Source organism: Arachis hypogaea, chromosome 6 (assembly GCF_003086295.3).
Source record: "Arachis hypogaea cultivar Tifrunner chromosome 6, arahy.Tifrunner.gnm2.J5K5, whole genome shotgun sequence".
Taxonomy (NCBI): Eukaryota; Viridiplantae; Streptophyta; class Magnoliopsida; order Fabales; family Fabaceae; genus Arachis; species Arachis hypogaea.
The window spans coordinates 108,090,252-108,109,854 of NC_092041.1; the positions used below are offsets into that span (position 1 = coordinate 108,090,252).

The 19,603-nt window shown below is 34.3% G+C and overlaps 1 protein-coding gene across 4 annotated transcripts; it reads left to right on the forward strand.

Moving 5' to 3' along the window:
- The first annotated feature begins 240 nt into the window (after window positions 1-240).
- LOC112755527 (uncharacterized) lies at window positions 241-5,453 on the forward strand. Of its 4 annotated transcripts, none has more exons than XM_025803673.3 (8): window positions 241-390; window positions 807-2,076; window positions 2,195-2,285; window positions 2,394-2,551; window positions 2,635-2,686; window positions 3,509-3,588; window positions 3,691-3,784; window positions 3,919-5,453. In XM_025803673.3, the coding sequence occupies exons 2-8, from the start codon at window positions 916-918 to the stop codon at window positions 4,431-4,433; spliced, it is 2,151 nt and encodes a 716-aa protein (XP_025659458.1). In that variant the 5' UTR covers window positions 241-390; window positions 807-915; the 3' UTR covers window positions 4,434-5,453. The 4 variants fall into 4 exon arrangements, with proteins under 4 accessions (XP_025659458.1, XP_025659460.1, XP_025659459.1 ...); XM_025803675.3 differs by having other exon boundaries at window positions 252-390; window positions 807-2,041; window positions 2,214-2,285; XM_025803674.3 differs by lacking the exon at window positions 241-390 and adding an exon at window positions 456-692.
- The last annotated feature ends 14,150 nt before the right edge of the window (window positions 5,454-19,603 follow it).

Sequence of the window (19,603 nt, forward strand, 5' to 3'; positions counted from 1 at the left end):
TTTTTCTTCTAGTATTTGCTATACTTTTTAAAATTATTCAAATATTTAGTTAAATTTAATTTTATTTTTTATGTTTTTTATTTATGTAAAAATTATTTTTAGATATTAATTTTATGTAAAATATTAAAGACTAAATTAAAAATATTTAAAAATAATTTTAATAAAAATAAAATTAAATTAATAAAAATATTAAAAATAAAATTAAACGTTAAATATATTATTAAAAAAATCACAAATTTTAAGATAAAACACTATAGTTCAACAAAAAAAAAATGTTGAAAAGTTTGATGGACGGTTCTTCTCCTTCATGTTCTGCTTCGATCTGTGCCCTCCTCAATTTCAAGAAATAATCTTCTTCTTCACACAAAAATAAACAAACAAAAACCCATTGTAAGCACTTCCTTCTTTCTTTTCCTTTCCTTTCCTTCCAAAAACAAACAACAAACTTCTTTTTTGTAAAACCCCTACCTCCCACTCCAAACACTCTTCTCTCTAAAATTCTCTTTTTCTTTTCTTATGCATTTTTTCATTTTTCTTTTTCGAATAAAAAATTTAAAATATATATATTTTTTCTCTTTTCGTCCCGTTTTCTCTTGTTTAGTTTCTCACCATTGATTTATAATTGAAATTTTGGACACTACACTTTATTTGTTCTTCATAAAACTAGGTTCAATGCCTGTGGTTTTGGATCTGTAATGAGTCTCTTCTTTCTTGTTTTACCATTGCTTTCTTATTAAACATGCTTATTGTCTGATGTTGATTTCTTTGTATTTTTTAATTTTTTTTGTTCTTCCTTATGTGTGTAGTTAATTATCTGGGTGAAGAGAAGGATTTAATTTAACTACATTCCAAGTTGTTGAAATGGTAGTTCTTCCAGAAGGGTGAGTTCATGGGTTGAACAAGAATAGAATAACAATGGATAGCTTCAGTGAAGATGAAGAATGTCCATTCTTCGATGCAATATCAGATGGTACTGACACCCCTGAAGCTAATTCAAGTCCTAATAAGGATGTGGTCTTCAATGACTTTGGGTATCAAGTTTGGATTCGGAGTCCCCCTAGTGTTCATGAGCGTAGGATTAATTTTATGAAGTGGATGGGACTCAATAAGGATCAAGTTACTCTCGAGAATTCGGTAGATGTTGATGGTATGGAAGGGGATATAGATATGATGGAAGATAGTAGTCCGAGTGTAACAACATGTTCTTGTTTCAAGGAGGAGTTTTGTTCGAATCGGCCTTCGGTATCTTGTTTGTCAAGGATGGATTCTTCAGAGGAGTTTAATTTGGTGGAGAACATGCCGTGCCGAGATGGGAAATTGGAGAGTGGAGTGAGGTGGAATCTGGATCCGGTGGGGCTATACAGGGAGAGGAATGATGGTGGAAGAAATGCAGGCTCGGATCAGCGAGATGTAGCCGAGGAATGCGAAGATTCTGAGTACTTCTTTTGTGTTTCTAAGAATTTCCAGCATGGGAAGATATGTAAGGAGTCTAAGGACATAGATGCCTTGAAGCAGAGGTCCAAGAGGAACAATAAGGGTTGGTTCAAAAGATTTGGTTCAATGAGTTGCATGGTTGATAGGCAAGGGGAATCTGATAGCAGAAGACACGATGGCGGATGTGTGTTCTCAGGGTCAAATAGGATTCAGAAGGTTAAGGTCCGGCAATGCCGGAAGCAAACAAAGGAACTTTCAGCTCTTTACATGGGCCAAGATATTCAAGCACATAGAGGCTCAATCTTGACCATGAAATTCAGCCCTGACGGCCGGTTTCTTGCCAGTGCCGGCGAAGATGGCATTGTGAGATTGTGGAAAGTGGTTGAGGACGAGACATGTAATGAAGTTGACATTCCAGAAGTTGATCCATCCTGCATTTACTTTACAGTGAATAATCTTTCTGAATTAACACCCTTATTTCTGGAAAAGGAGAAATTGAGCAAAGTGAAAGGCCTGAATAAAACATCTGATTCGGCTTGCATTATTTTCCCTCCCAAGGTCTTTCGGCTGTTGGAGAAACCATTGCATGAGTTCCATGGTCATGAAGGTGAAATTCTGGATCTCTCTTGGTCAAACAATAATGTGAGTCGATGTCATAATTACAGTTAGTGATTTAAGCATACATTCTGTCATTCTAGTATTGATTAAATGCATGGTAATTGAGTAATTGATTCAGTTCTTTGTCTTAATTTTGATTCAGTGTCTGCTGTCATCTTCAGTTGACAAAACTGTCCGTCTATGGCAAGTGGGACACGACTTCTGCTTGAAAGTTTTTCCACATAGTAACTATGGTATGCTTTGCCGCCTTTCTGTTCTTGTTTTCCAGTTCAAGTTTCTGATGGAACTACCTAATTTTCTTCATCATTTGGATTATTGTGTTATCTGGAAATGCCTTGTAGTGACATGCATACAATTCAATCCTGTGGATGATAATTATTTCATCAGTGGATCTATCGATGGAAAAGTTCGCATCTGGGAAGTTCCTGATTGTCATGTTGTTGATTGGACTGATATCCGGGAAATTGTGACTGCAGTTTGTTATCGGCCGAATGGTCAGGTACAATTTCTTAATTGGTTTAAATCTATAGAATACAGGATTTTATGGTAGTTAATATCAGGTGACTGGTATTCTTTATACAGGGAGGGATTATTGGGTCCATGACAGGCAATTGCCGGTTTTACACTCTATCAGGTATCATATCCATAGATTCTGTGTTTTCTCCTTTCCTCTAAATGTCAATTAGCTGCGTTTGGTTGATCCATGATAATTGTATGGGGTGTGTGGAATTTGCATTTCAAAATTGTTTGATGCTTGGTGATTGTTATTCTGAAGAGTAATAAAAGAGCATAGTTTTCTTTACTCTATTGCTGCACAAGTTAGGTGCCTGATTTTCATATTTGTTTCGTGAGTTGTATTTTCTGCATGGACTTGATAGATGGTCATTGTGATTGCATTTCGCTTTGGACTGTTATTTGTTGTATACTTTCCAAATCCTCATGACTAGAACTTTTAGTAGGATAAACTTACTTAGTGCTTATTTTAAAAAAGATAATTTTGGGTGTGACCCTTATTTGGACCTTACATAACGAGAAATGCTTTGAACCGGGCTGCTCCCTCCCCCCTAATCAAGCTGTTTTGAACCTAAAATAAAGCTAATTCAAAAACTTAATCTTAGATCCATGAAGTATTGGTCCTTACTCCTTAGATCATGTGCTCCATTACATGCTTTGAATTGAAATAGATCAGGTCATCTGTAGTTAATTGGCTACCTATATTGTATGTATGGATAAATTCTCGCAGTTTATTTCATGAATTTTCTATATATTTTATGGTCTATATACTTTTTAATTGACAGGATGTGAGGCTTATGAGAAGAGGATATAATGTTAATTTTTTGTGCCTTAAAATACTAGTATAGTACTAAATACGCTTCAAGGATTTGGCCGATTTTAAGGGCTGGGTTCTTGTTCCTGCTTATTTTTCTCTTATTTTTATTTTTATTTTTTTTACCAGAGAATCACTTACAGTTAGATTCCCAGTTATGCTTGCTTGGTAAAAAGAAACTTCCTTGCAGAGGAATAACTGGTTTTCAGGTACTTCCGTTTCCTTCTGATTTTTCTGCTAATGAGTCCTTTGTCTTTTCTCCCTTGAAACTCCTTTTTCTCTAGTATTAACTGTTATGTTATTAATTTCAGTTTCTTCCACAAGATTCTAACAAAGTTATGGTTACTTGTGCTGATTCAAAAGTCAGAATCCTTGATGGGCTTAATGTGGTTAGTAAATACGAAGGTACGTTCCTACATTTCTTAAGAACTTTCATAGATCTCAATAGCATACCTTAATTATTGAAAGATCATCTTCATTTTTATGTTCTCATTCTGTTTATTGTTTGTGTACTAAGGAATTGTATATTTTGCTTTTAGGCCTTAGTGCAGCGGGACAAATGTCTGCGTCTGTTACTTCGGATGGGAAGCATATTTTGTCGGCATGCGAAGACTCTAATGTATATCTGTGGAATGTTTCTGACAATGAGTCTAGCTCCACGAAAGCGAAGAAGATTAAGTCCTGCGAGCGATTCTTTTCGAATGCATCGGTCGCAGTACCTTGGTGTGGTTTTGAAAGTGCTCGCCAATTAGATTTCTTCGCCAAGGGGTCACCACAAGCAATGTGTCTCAACCCTGCCGCTTCATTTTCTCTAAGTCGAGATATCTCCTCGGAGTCTCTTCCCAAGGGATCTGCAACTTGGCCTGAGGAGAAGCTTCCTATTTCAAGCCCCAAGGCTAAAATATCATCAATGCATAAATCCGCATACAAGTTCTTGAAATCTTCTTGCAAGTGCACATCCAATTGTCACGCATGGGGTCTGGTTATTTTGACAGCCGGCTGGGATGGCCGGATAAAATCGTTCCACAATTACGGGCTGCCAGTACTAGTTTAAGTCGAAACCACTCTTTCTATATTGAATGACATAATCACGATTCCATTGCCTTGCTCGGGCAAATTACATGCTGCTGAAGTTCTTGGAGACACAGTGATGTAACAGCAGCATCAGTAACTGTGCAGGTTGAGGTCAGACCTAACCCGTTTCAGGGGGCCCCGTTTCGGATTTCAGGTGATTCAGATCACATATCGGTTGCTGACATGTGGCGGCATTAATGTGATTCAAAGTTCTGATATAATCCTGGTAGAAAAATCCACAAGTGGACATGTTTTGCTTGTCATGACACTCAATCTTGATTTGCCTTTTCTTGCACAAGAATAAGGTGGCCCTCAAGAAAGATGCAAAGTCATGTTTTAGGACTTGGAATAGGGCCTATGAGATATTATCAACTATCATCTTCATCATCATCATAACACATTGATTGAGTGAGTGGGACCTTTGGAAAATGCTCTTCTTTTTCTTGAATCGGATCATGGGGAGAGAGATTGATTCAAGAGCTGGTGGCTGGAGTTTGTTACTCAAGATAGAAATGGTGGTGAGGGGATGCTTTTCGGCTTCATCATTGGCCGCAATAACTAATTAAAAATCTCCTTGTCTGCCAATCATGCTATCAAGCTCGTGGTAGGGGCCATGAAAGCTTATGGTTGGAATTGATATGAAGATGATGATGATGATTGGGACAGTCATTTTGTGATTCTTGAAGATGTTCCTTTTATTTTTTGGATGATGATGTTACTTCACATTCCACAAATACAAACTAGTCTTAGTCTATAGCTCACTGCACTCATATTTATGCTAACAATGTCATTGACTCATAGCTCACATAAATTTTGATTAGTTGAGAAATTACAACATCTTATATCCTCACTAATTTAATTTTCTACTCTTGATAATTTGTGCCCAGATTTCTAAATTTTGTAATTTACTTGTGTATGTATCTATTTGTGTATCTATTTTGTAATTTCCATAAATGCATAAGAAAAAACAATATATGAATTTAGCCTATTTATATTCGAATCTCCTTGGATTAGCCCATTATAAGTTTCTTTATATATATTAATTTTTGTTGAATTAAAAACGCGTGGAATCGCACATTTGAGGAACATTAATTTTTGTCCACACAATGATTTGTGGTGTACACTGTTTCAGGTCAATTGTCTCTAACTAGTAACTATAGCTAACAGAGTAGTCAGAGACCGAATCTTTGAATAATATCTTGAGGAAATTACCCTTTCTAATTTTTTCAAGTTTTTTTTCTACAAAAAAAAAAAGAGTTAAAAATTGAAACAAAACTTGACAAACTTGGTTGATGCAAAATTCAAGTTAAATATTTAATTCGTATTTTGAAACTTCACTAAATAGCTCTTGCATAAAGTTTAGTTTTGTTTGGGTAACATTTAAGAGTAACTAAAAGTTTGTCATTTTGAACTAGAAAAACAAGTTATAAGCATAACTAACTTGTTTTGAAGCTTATGGTATATGTAGAGTATGATTATTCTAGAATTATTATCATGTTACAAAATTAACACAAAATATTAAATATTAAATAATAAAAAAGTGATTTAACCGGTTGAATTCCTGTGTATGCCAACTTAGCTTGCTATCCCTTAAATCCTATTATCATAATGTACGTTTTTTAAACAACCTAAACAAAATAGATTATGTTAAAACAACTTTTAGCAAAGCATATTTAGAGAAAAAAAAAACAACTTTCAACAGAAAGTACATAAACATAAATTAACTTTAACATGTTTATTATATAAAAGAGTTATACAAATAAACTAGTTTTAAACTTACAAATTCTCAAATCACACTTTAGATCTACTCTTCTGTTTCTATTCTATATTAAAAAATAATTATTGTACAAGATAGATGGAAAAATATATTTATTATATTTAGAAGAATAGTTTAGCATCGCTCAAAGTTGCAACAATGCATTAACTTTTGGACCAAGAATTATTCAAAAAATATAATATAATCTTAGAGAATATGGCAACTTCACGTGATAAAATTGTATGTGGACATGGAGAGAAATATTCATGAACAGAAAAATCAAGAAGAACTTGAGTAATGAATTTGCATTGAATGAAAAGTATCAAGAAAATACAAATTTAATTACTGCGATTTATATACTACTCAAACATATTTACAAATCTAACTAATAATACACTTTCAGTGCAGCTAATTGTTGCTTATTGTAACAACTTCTTATAAAGGGGTAAAATAACAATTTTTACTAACTATGTTAACAGACTAATAAATAAAAAAAAATAATAGTAAGAATAATATTAAGTAACACCCTCCCGTAAATTTGGCGTATTGGGAGTGAACTGATCTAATAATCTAAGCTTAGAGTAAGCTTGGTGAAGGGTACATGAGCAAGAGGTTTAGTGAGTATGTCTGCTGTTTGATTAGAAGTGGAGATAGGAAGAAGATGAATTAGATGTTCTTGTAACTTGTCACGCACTATGGCAATCAGCTTCAATATTTTTCGTGCGCTCATGAAACACTGGATTTGTGGTAATATAAATAGCTGAGTTGCTGTCACAGTATAAATTGACAGGTTTGTGAATTGGATCACCAAGATCTGTAAGAATAAAACTAAGCCATTATACTTCTTGAGTTGCTAGTGCTAGAACTCTATATTTAGCTTCCAATAAAGAGGCTGCAACCGTCACTTGCTTCTTGCTTTTCTAAGTGACTAAGAAATGACTCAAGAAGAAGCAATATGCAGACATTGATCTGCGTGAGTCTAGACATCCTGCCCAATTCGAATAAGAAAAGCCTGTAAGTTCCGAATTGGAGTCTGCAGAAAAAAAATCAAGTGGCAGGAGATCCTTTGATGTAACGTAGCACCTTGTGAGCAGCTTTTAGATGTTGATTATTAGCACAATCTAGAAATTGGCTCAACTTTTCAATAGCATAACTTATGTCAGGCCTGGTGTTGAAAAGATACCAGAGCTTTCCTATGATCCTTCGATATGGAATGGAGTTAGTAAGCAACTCCCTTGTGGCTTTCCCCAGCTTAACTCCATAATCGATGGGTGTGGTAATTGGTTTGCAGTTTTCAAACCCTGTTTCTTTAAGTAAGTCCAAGGAATACTTGCGTTGGTACAAAGCAATTTCATTTTTAGATCTTGCTACCTCTAAACCAAGGAAATATTCGAAATCTCCTATATCCTTGATTTTGAATCTGTCATGATGGACACTTTTGACGTTTTCAATTTCATTTAAATCATCTCTTACCAGCACTAAGTCATCTACATATACTAGGATAGCTGTGAATCTAAGTGCAATAGTCTTAGTGAACAAACTATAATCTGACTTGCATTGAGTGTAATTGAGCTCAAGAAGAACATATTTCAGTTTACAATTCCATTGCCCAATAGCTTGCTTTAATCCATAAAGAGATTTTTCAATCTTGCAAATTGATCCAGCTTTTGCATCCAAACCAAGAGGGACTTTCATGTATACTTTCTCATCAAGTTTACCGTGTAAAAAGGCTGTATTGATGTCAATTTGTTTCAGGTACCATCCCTTCACAGCTACAATAGCCAAGACTACTCTTAAAGTTTTCAATTTTATCACAGGACTGAAAGTGTCTTTGTAGTCCACACCTGTCACTTGTGTATACCCTTTTGCAACAAAGCGAGCTTTGTATCTTTCCAGTGAGCCATTTGAACAATATTTCACACGAAATACTCATTTACATCCAATTGGTCTTTTACCAGTTGGCAAAGAAGTTAGCCTCCATGTTTTGGTTTCTTCTAAAGCATGAAGTTCAACTTTAATAGCATATTACCAACACTTTTGTGTGAATGCATCTTCATAACATTTTGGCTCTGAATTTTGTATAGCTAGGGAGAATGCAAAATGCATGGGAAAAAATCTGGTATATGACAAAACATTGGAGATAGGATACCTTTGAGTGTACTGCTGTGATTTTGATTGTGCAATGTTGATGGTTGGACATTCATAATTCTACAAATATGTAGGTGGCCTTGTCTGTTTAGAAGATCTTTATACATCAACAGTTTCATGCAAGTCAGAATTTTCAGTAAAAGTAATTTCTCTAATTTTAATTTCTAAATGTGATACAAATTCAGATGTAGATTTAATTGAAGATGAAGGTTCATATTCCAAATGGTCATAAATTTCTAGATAAGATAAAATGTCTTCACTTTCATTTAAATCATATAATACATCATTATTTTGATTTTGTGCGTGAGAGGAACTATTATTATTATTGTCTAAAAAATGAATTTTAGTTCCTTCTAAAAAAACTGTAATCAAAATGATCAGAGGCACTAGAAGTATTGGAAGGAGTCAAATTTGTGGAAATTGAAATGTTCTCAGTATTTGAATCATTTGCATAACAGTAAGGAAAACAATTTTCATTGAATTTTACATCTCAAGACAAGAAAAGTTCTCTAGTTTGTAAATCAAAAAGTAAATATCCTTTTGTTCCCTCTCTGAATCCAAGATGCAAGCATCTTCTTGCTCTTGGATCCAATTTGGTCCTATGTCTGGTTAGGCTTGTAGCATAAGCTAAACACCCGAAAACTTTAAGAACAAAAATATCTGGCAAAGTTTGATACAGAACTTGGTAGGATGAGTCATTATTTAGAAAAGGAGTTGATAATTGATTTATTAAGTAAATAGCATGTCCAACACCATAATTCCAAAAGGTTTTAGGCAAGTGTGCATGGAACATAATAGTCCTAGCCACAGCAAGAATGTGTTGATGTTTGAGTTCAACAATACTATTTTGTTGTGGTGTTTCAACACAAGTTCTTTGATGTACAATGCCATTAGAGTTGTAAACATCGAGCATTAAAAACTTAGGGTCATTAACTGTTCTAATTGTTTTTACTACTGCAGCAAATTGAGTTTTAGCAAAGACAATGAAATTTTTGACCAATTGTGAAGTCTCTCCTTTATTCTTCATGAATAAAACCTAAGTAAAACGAGAATTATCATCAACTATGGTAAAAATTTACGTTTTCCTGTAAAAATGAGAATGGACATAGGTCCCACATATCTATATGCAAGAGTCAAGCACTTTTTTTGCTATACTATAACTAACTAAAAAAGGTAAATATTTTTGTTTTCCAAGATGGCAAGAATGACACCGCTTAGAGATGGTACAATCAATAAATTCAAAATGTTTTGTAAGACAACTAATCTATTATGTGATGGGTGGCCTAGTCTAGCATGCCATAGATGTTGAGAGGTGTTGCTGCTAGAAACTGTTGTAATATGAGAGAGAACTTGAAGATCCTTATGCAGAACGTATAAACCATCAATATTACTAGCTGCACCAATCATCTTCAAAGTGTGCTGATCCTGTATCTCACAATACAAGTCAGTAAAACTCATTTTATAATGCAAAGATGCTGTCAATTTTGACACTGATATGAGTTTGAAGTTGAATGTAGGAATGAATAATGCATTTGTGAAATAAAGATTGTCAGAAAAAAAGTAATAGTGCCGTTGGCACAGCTAGTGGTTAAGGCACCATTGGATAATTTGAAAATAATTGGATCAATTTTGAAATAGTTTTTAAAATCTGCCAAGGTGTAAGATACATGGTCTGTAGCACCAGTATCTACAACCCATGATTTGTGTTTTTTAGTTGAAATATTCATAGCCTTAATATTGGAATGAAAATTTAAAACATGTGCCATTCTACCTTTATGAGGAGAAGGATTGACTTTGATTGAAATATGGTTTATGTTATGAGAATGAGTCACATCTTGTTTGCTGAGCAAGGCTAGAATTACTTCCCTTTGCTCAGGTGTGAATTCAATAATATTGGTTTCACTTCTTGCCAATTGGTGGTCACTGATATTATCACTATCATCCTCAGCATTATCTGCAGTTAAGCAATTCATGACAGAATTTCTCTTCTCATAACGAGGTTTGGAATTAGGTGGATATCCATGCTTTTTGTAGCAATTATCCACTGTGTGTCCTGTTTTACGACAATGAGTAAATTGTAGTTTTCTGTGATTTTGTCCCTTGTTTGATTGATTCTTCCAAATTTTTTATTTTTCTTTCCCTGCAGAAGAATTTCCAGTATTGCCAAATGATGAAGTAGCAACAGCAGCAAGAATTTTGGCATCCAAAGCAGTGTCAAAACTAAAGAGCTGTCTCTCTTGCTGAGTGATCATGGACAGAATCTTGTTCACACTAGAAAGATCATCCATCAACATTACTTGAGATTTAACAGTAGAGTATTGCTCTCCAAGTCCTCTAAAAAATTTCGTGACTCTATCCTTTTCTCTTTGAAGCCTAACAATTCCTAGTCCACACTCACATTTTGCACAGTCACATCCAAGTATTGTCCTAAAATCATCAATTTATTCCCAAAGATTTTTAAGTTTAGCAAAGTAGACAGTAACAGACATATCTCCTTGTTTTAGTGCATATTTTTCTTCATTCAACTCAGCTATTCTAAACCTATCACCTTGATAATAACGATGCTTAAGATCGTTCCAGAGTTCATAACCGATATTATTTCAGAGAATACTTTGACAGATGTTTGGACTAAGTGACAGATTTATCCAGGCAACTGCATATGTGTTGCATCTTTGCCATGCCTTAGAATTTGGATCAGTCTTCTCAGATTTGATAATAGAGCCATCCACAAATTCAAATTTATTTTTAGAGTAGGGAGCATTAATCATAGCTTTGCTCTATACACTGTAATTGGAACAAGTAAGAGTCACATTAATGATAGGTATACCTGGATTTTCAGATGGAAGTATGTATAGGAGTTGGAGAAATCTTTATTTGAATTTGTCTGGTTGATATGGCTTTGGATCTGTGCAATTTGACTGAAGAATGCTGCAAATTGTTGCGCATCCATGGCAGGAACGCCTCCTCTAGATCTACTCCTTTGATGTGATTTTTCCTCCATAACTGCAAATTTCAGTGATGAACTCACAACCTTTCTCTCTTGATCTCGTTGATCGAAAACTTATTATTTCAATTCTATGAATAAAAAATGAAATAACGAAACTCTCGTCAAACTCTATCGTGTGAATTCAAGAGAGAAGAAGAAGAAATGTATGAGAAAGAAAATGAAATATGAGGAAGAGGGATAAAGGAGATCGAGATGAATGATGAAAAGAAAAAAAATTGAAGAATCAAAGAAGAAGGTGCCTCAATTGTGAAGTTGGACTAGTCATCATTCTCAATTTACGTTAGATCATCGTAAATTTGAGGGCAAGTAGCTCATTCTTCAATTAGTATTCTCAATGTTTCTCCATCCACGCTCACCGCACCATGATAAAATTGCATGTGGACATGGAGAGAAACATTCATGAACAGAGAAACCAAGAACTTGAGCAATGAACTTACATTGAATGAAAAGTCTCAAGAAAATACAAATCTAATTACTGCTATTTATATCTGCACTACTCTAACAGATTTACAAATCTATAGTGACTAATAATACACCTCAGCACAACCAATTGTTATTTATTGTAACAATTTCTTATAAAGGAGTATAATGGTAATCAGTGACTAAGAGAATGGGGGGTTGAATCTTAGCCCCTTTTTGCTGAATATTAATTTCTACTTTTTCAAAGAAACTTCAAGAGATATTTCTGCTTTTGTCTCATAACAAGTCAAGAGACATTTTATTTTTGTCTCGTAACGGGTTAGGAGATATTTTTCATTTTTGTCTCCAACGCAACAGAAACAAAATAGGAGTAGAAGAGAAAGAGATAATCACACCCAGATGTATCCTAGTTCAACTGTTAAGTGCAATGCAGCCTATATCCAGTCTCCATCACAACAGTGACAGAATTTCACTATAATCATCAGATTACAAACACCAATTCTTCCCTAGGATCTACCCAATCCTATCTGGGACAAATCCAGATTCTATCCCCAAATCGGAACTTGACTCGAACTCCTACCAAGCTTTTAACCGCAAAGTGCTAACCCAACTTGTAAGAGAATCTCCACAGGATCATGAAATACAATATACAGATGTACAAAGAAACTCTGAGACATCTGTGGCTTTTTCTCTAATATTGATCATTGTCTTTTTTTTCGGTGGCTTTTTCTTACAAACCTTACCATGTTTGCCTTTTTCACCATGAGATTTATACAGACAATACTAAGAAAAAGAAAACAAAATGAACATCTTTGAAGTTGAAGAACTAAGGAAGCTTGGGTAGCTATGAGAACTCTGTGCTTTCACTTTCTCTCCTTGTCTCAACCCTTGGTCGTTCACCCTTATTATAGAAGGGGAAACTTCCAAGGTTGAAACCGGTTCAACCAAGCAACTTCTTCTCCAACCCAAAAACAGCTTCGGTTCGGACATAGAGAAGAGAGAGAAAAAATAAAAAACCAACATGCATGTACCTCTCTCAACCCTTTTCATCAAGCTCCTTCATTCTGAGCCCTTGATCTTGACTTTGCCTCCAAGAAAGAACTCTGACCCTTGATGAATCTGTAACCCAGGAGTGCTTCTTTCCTTCCATTTTTGCTTCTTCCAATCCGTAGCTTCAGAGGCTAGCTTAGGCTAGCTTCCTTCTTTGATGAATAAAAATGGAAATAAACTTTTGCAACTGAGATCTTCCTCTCTGACAAAGGAGGATTGCTTCTATTTTTTACAAAAAAAATCTTGAAGCTTCTCATCAAATCTTGTCTTCAATGGCAAAGATCTTGACATGCCTTGTTTCGGATCTTCCTTTTTTAAAGGCTATCATCATTCTAGCCTTTTCTTTTTAGACTTTTCTTGTGACTTTACTTTTCTTTCTTTTGATAACTTTTTCTTTCTTCCTCTTCTAGTTGAAGTGACCAATGAATAAGAGAGAAAAGAGAAAAGAGACAAAATTTTCAATGCAATATTAAATCCAATTTAATTTTAAGTTTTGATTATCTATACATGTATTTAATCAAATTGGAATTTGAGTTCCCAAGGCTTTGTTTGATCATAAAGAAGAATTGTCTTGGGCTGTGCACTAATTTCTTGGCCCAATTTGTTTAACCATTTGATTCAAAATGAATTTGCATAAGGCTAGCCATTATTGATCCAATTTGGACTTGATTAATTTCTGGCCTAATACAAAAATCTGTACACTAACAAATTTATCATACAAACAATTAAAAACAAATATTAAAATAATTTTCTAATTAATAATATTTGATTATCATAATAATTTAAATTTTTCAAACTCAATAGAATAAAATAACAATTTTTACTAACCATACTAACAAATTAATAAATAAATACATAAAATGATAGCAAGAATAATATTAAGTAACATCACGTGTCCAACGAGATATATATATAGTGATGAATTAGTGCACAAACGAGGGGATGCATTATTGTTCTGCTTCTGCTTGCAGTTAAATTCAATACTCAACTATATACTTTTAAGTGATACACATTGACAAGCAATAATACAAGTTCTATTATTAAATTTTGGGAAGGCGGGATATTCATATATATGCAGTTTATTTTATCTACAATTTAACATAACAAAAGAAAGATATAGGAAATGTTAAATGGGAAAAAATAATCATGAAAGATTTCGAGAGAATGAGAGAGAAGAGAGAGCACTTTTGAGAACGTTTCTATCGAGAAATTGCATGTGTTAGTGCATGAATGAGGTCCAATATTGCTCGAATAATGTAGGCCTTAAACTACAATTGTTTGTTGTAAAGTATTTAGACTGATCTCTCAAATTTGTGTAAAATCATATTGCAAAATTGATATGAAAGAATATGAAAGCTTAGAATTCTATTTATAGGATATATGATTCAATTATTTCTATTTATAGGAATTTCAAAATTTATATCTATTACAAATTGAGTGAAAATATAAAATTTTATCAAAATTAACTGTTGCAGGTTTTCGGTCAAAGAAATTAAACAATTAACTTTTCAAATAAACAATTAATTCTTTACCAAACCTTATAAAAATAATTTGAATTTTATTAGAAAGATACATCAACGACTCTGTTAGATAGACAATGAAGAATATTTAAAAACATGAAGAATAGATTGAAAATTTGACTCAATAAAATTAAAAAAAAAAACTTCATCCAAATTACTTTACTAAAAAATCTCATTCAATAATTCAAAAATTTTAATCATTCATTATACCTTAATTTATCAAAATACCAACTTTTCTCTCATCCTTTGCGGTCGTCGCTGTCACTTTATCTCCAACCAGTCTCCATCGCCGCCGGGATTATCCTCACCGCCATCGCTCATCTATAGTAAAAATAACCATCTACTTAAGGATAAAAATAATCATCCGCATATATAGTGAATTGAACATCTAACATATTTTAATTATATATAACTAAATTCAATCCAATCAAATAATCATCCACATAAAAATTAAAATAACTATTTGTATATCTATTAAAATGACCATCCTAAACTAGCTATGATTGAATACCGGAACTTAAACTCAGAGAGACGGCAGACAAAAGGACGGAAATTATCGGAGCCCCTGGTAGGGAGAGTAGCACCGTTGTAGAGTTCTTGAATTTGAGATCAACTTGAGGAGAAAAAAAAAATGATGAAGAGATTTTATATTTTAGTTTCACACACAACCACAACAAACTAACAACCACTCCCTCCATAAACTCTCTCTTTCTCTCTCGGGATCCCTTCCCTTTCATGTATCACACACGTTGCACGTCAAAATTTTCCCGCAAAATAAATAAGCTTCAACAAAATAAATTCTCAAAGGAATAATGAAAGGAAAAATAACACATGACGACGCCGTTTGGTGGGGATGAAACACTTGGATGGAGGTGGAGGACGGAAGCACTTGACGTTCGCGAGGATGCTTGGGCGGCGTCGGCGAGCAGATGGGGGCATCGGCTAGAGGCTGGGTGGCGTCGGACCGGAAAGAGGAGAAGTGAAGCGACGTCTAAGTGTCTCTGCATTTTGAAGATGACAATAGAAAAAGGAGGTTAACGTGATAATTGGGTATAACTGTACGATTTAGTTTAATTGCTAATTTTTATTTTTTAAATTTTAAGATTAAAAATAATTAATTAATAATTTAATTTATAATTTTAATTTTATTTTTTTTACTCTATCACATTGTTTACTCTTTTTATTGTTTTCTTATACTTTTCCATCAACTAATTATTCTATCTAACAAATAATCGATTTATTCGCCTAAGGAATTGATCCTTGTATGTGAGAATTGCTTGGTTCCTATTGATTAAAATTTTAAATCAACTTGCATGGACTAGAATCTTCATGAAGCATGGTTAAAGAATTGAAGAAGAAAAGTTTGAGTTGAAAACAATAATCATCTATTTACTAGAAGATGTTGGAAGTTTGAAGATTTTTGAAGAACATTCAAGAGAGTAGTACATCTACAACATTCTACAACATTGAAGAAATTCAAAATCAAATTGAATTGAAATTGGAAGTCAAGCAAATTAGAAGATTATGGAAACTACATGAATACAAGTTGAAAGAAGATTCATGAAGCCAACTCATAAAATAGTAGTCATTACAAAATTGAGTTGTGATTCATAAATTATTATTTTAGTAGGAAGTATTGCCTATATAAAGGCTTCATATGTATGTTGTAAATTATCTCTCTATGAATCAAAATACTTAGTGTTTGTTTCAAAAATTCTCTCCTTATTATTATGAGTGTTAGTGAGTTTGAAAGATGAAAATATGATAGCGTCGTTTATATGAGTGAGTGATCCTAGGGCCAATTAGTTGTGGGTATTATACTTACATTTGGTATCAGAGCTGGTTAATCCAGCGCCTGGTGTTTGAGAGTTTGTGAGGTGTGCGAGAGTTCTCACATAGTTGTTTATTCATAGAGTCAGTATGGCAAACACTTTCAATATTGTGTGGTCCGGTCCTAAGTTAGATGGGAAACTTGATTATAGTTATTGGGAGACTTTGATGTCCACCCATTTGAAGGCCCAGAACCTGTGGAATTTCATTGAACCAGGTTTGCAAGAAGGAGCAGATGCTGCCCAACAAAGGAGAGATCAATTGGCGCTATCTCAAATTCATCAAGGAGTAGATTATACGGTGTTTGGCAAAATAGCAAATGCCAAAAGTGCAAAGGAAGCATGGAACACGTTGAAGCTGTCATACAAAGGCGTAGATAAAGCTCAGAAAGCAAAGCTACAGTCTTTAAGAAGAGAATATGAAAGGTACGAGATGTCTAGCTCAGAAACCGTTGAGCAATATTTTACTCGTGTTACAGATCTTGTCAATAAGATGAGAGTCTATGGAGAAGATATGCCCGATAGCAAAGTGGTGGAGAAAATTCTTCGCACCATGCCGATGAAGTATGACCATGTGGTGACTACGATACTAGAGTCCCACGATATGGATACTATGACGATTGCAGAGTTGCAAGGAACCATGGAAAGCCACATCAGTAGAATACTAGAGAAGTCAGAAAAATCAACCGAGGAAGCCCTGAAAAGTCGAGTAAATTTCAACAACGTTACAGAATCAAACCGTACACAAGAAGGACGAGGTCGTGGTTTTAATTTTCAAAGTAGAGGCAGAGGAAGTTTTAGAGGTAGAGGTCGTGGCAATTACAACCAAGGAAGTTACAATAACTTTACACCACCTAATCAAGGAAGAGGTGGAACGAATTTCAGGCCTGTCAACCGAAGAAGAGGTCGAGGAAATTTTCATCAAGAAAGAACCAATTTCAACTGTTTTCATTGTGGAAAGTATGGACACAAAGTAGCAGATTGCAGATTCAAAATGGTGAATAATAATCAAGCACACGTTGCAGAAAATCAGCATCAAAACACTGATGATAATCCGGGTACTCAGACTTTATTTTTTACAAGTAATTCATGTGCTGAAGATGAAAATATATGGTACTTGGATAATGCTTGCAGTAATCATATGTCTGGTAGAAAGGAGTTATTTTCTTCAATAGATGATTCACTTAAACTATTATTGAAGTTTGGTAATAGTACAAAGATCCCTATTGAAGGAAAAGGGCACATACCAATTAGATTGAAAGATGGTTCTCTGAGTTATATTTCTGATGTTTTCTATGCTCCTGAACTTGATTACAATTTACTGAGTATAGGGCAATTATCTGAGAAGGGATATAAGATGATAACTTATCATGGATATTGTACTGTATTTGACAACAACGGAAGGTTCATAGATAAAGCAAAGATGACCTCAAACAGAATGTTTCCGTTAAAAATTCAACATGTTAATCCCTCTTGCATGAGTTCTGTGATACTTGATGATAACTGGTTGTGGCATATGCGGTTTGGGCACTTTCATTTTTCTGGCCTAAACTACCTGTCAAGAAAAAGACTTGTTTCTGGTCTACCACGGATTCATATTCCCAATTGTATTTGTGAGATTTGTCAACTGGGAAAGAAGCACAGAGATCCATTCCCTACAGGAAAGTCACGGAGAGCTAGAAGATTACTTAAAATTGTGCATTCAGATCTCTGTTCTGTAGAAGTTCCAAGTAATGGTGGTAGCAGGTACTTTATCACTTTTATTGATGATTTTAGTAGATATACATGGGTATACTTTCTGAAGCAGAAATCAGAAGCATGTGATGTCTTTAAGACATTCAAGGCGTTTGTCGAAAAACAAAGTGGCTGTAAAATCAAAATTCTCAGAACAGACAGAGGAACAGAATATCTTACATGTTCAGAATACTTTAAGAAACACGGAATTCAACACCAACTAACAACTAGATACACTCCTCAACAAAATGGAGTGGCTGAAAGAAAGAATAGAACCATCATGGATATGGTCAGATGCATGCTCAAGTCAAAACAAATGCCTAAAGAGTTTTGGGCAGAAGCAGTCGCAACAGCAGTTCATATTTTAAACAGGTGTCCAACAAAAAGTGTTCGTGATAAAACTCCAGAGGAAGCTTGGAGTGGAAAGCGGCCTTCCATTCATCATTTCAGAGTCTTTGGGTGTATTGCTTATGCCCACGTACCAGATCAATTAAGGAAGAAGTTAGATGACAAAGGCGAGAAGTGTATCTTTATTGGCTATAGCACAGACTCAAAAGCATACAAGTTGTACAATCCAGAAACAAAGAAAGTAATCATCAGCAGAGACGTGACGTTCGACGAGAAAGACATGTGGAACTGGGACACAAAGACAGAAAAACATCCGATTGTAATTTCAAATACATGTGATGATGAAGAAGAAAGACAACCAGATGCAACCGAACAACCTGAATCATCTAGAAGACCTCAAAGAGAGCGGAGACTACCTGCTAGATTAGCAGATTATGATGTTGGCAATGACAACGATCCGTCTGATGAAGAAATCATAAATTTTGCTCTATTTTCAGATTGTGAGCCATTGAACTTTGAAGAAGCCTTTAAAGATAACAATTGGAAGAAAGCAATGGATGAGGAGATTCATGCCATTGAGAAGAATGACACATGGGAGTTGACAGATTTACCAACAGATAAGAAGCCGATTGGAGTAAAGTGGGTTTACAAGACTAAGTACAAACCCAGTGGTGAAGTTGATCATTTCAAAGCAAGATTAGTTGCAAAAGGATATAAACAAAAACCAGTGATCGAGTATTGTCCAACTGAAGAACAAGTTGCTGATATATTTACAAAGCCATTGAAGATCGAGTTATTTTACAAATTGAAGAAGATGCTTAATTCTGCAAGTTTGATTTAAGGGAGGCATTATTGATTAAAATTTTAAATCAACTTGCATGGACTAGAATCTTCATGAAGCATGGTTAAAGAATTGAAGAAGAAAAGTTTGAGTTGAAAACAATAATCATCTATTTACTAGAAGATGTTGGAAGTTTGAAGATTTTTGAAGAACATTCAAGAGAGTAGTACATCTACAACATTCTACAACATTGAAGAAATTCAAAATCAAATTGAATTGAAATTGGAAGTCAAGCAAATTAGAAGATTATGGAAACTACATGAATACAAGTTGAAAGAAGATTCATGAAGCCAACTCATAAAATAGTAGTCATTACAAAATTGAGTTGTGATTCATAAATTATTATTTTAGTAGGAAGTATTGCCTATATAAAGGCTTCATATGTATGTTGTAAATTATCTCTCTATGAATCAAAATACTTAGTGTTTGTTTCAAAAATTCTCTCCTTATTATTATGAGTGTTAGTGAGTTTGAAAGATGAAAATATGATAGCGTCG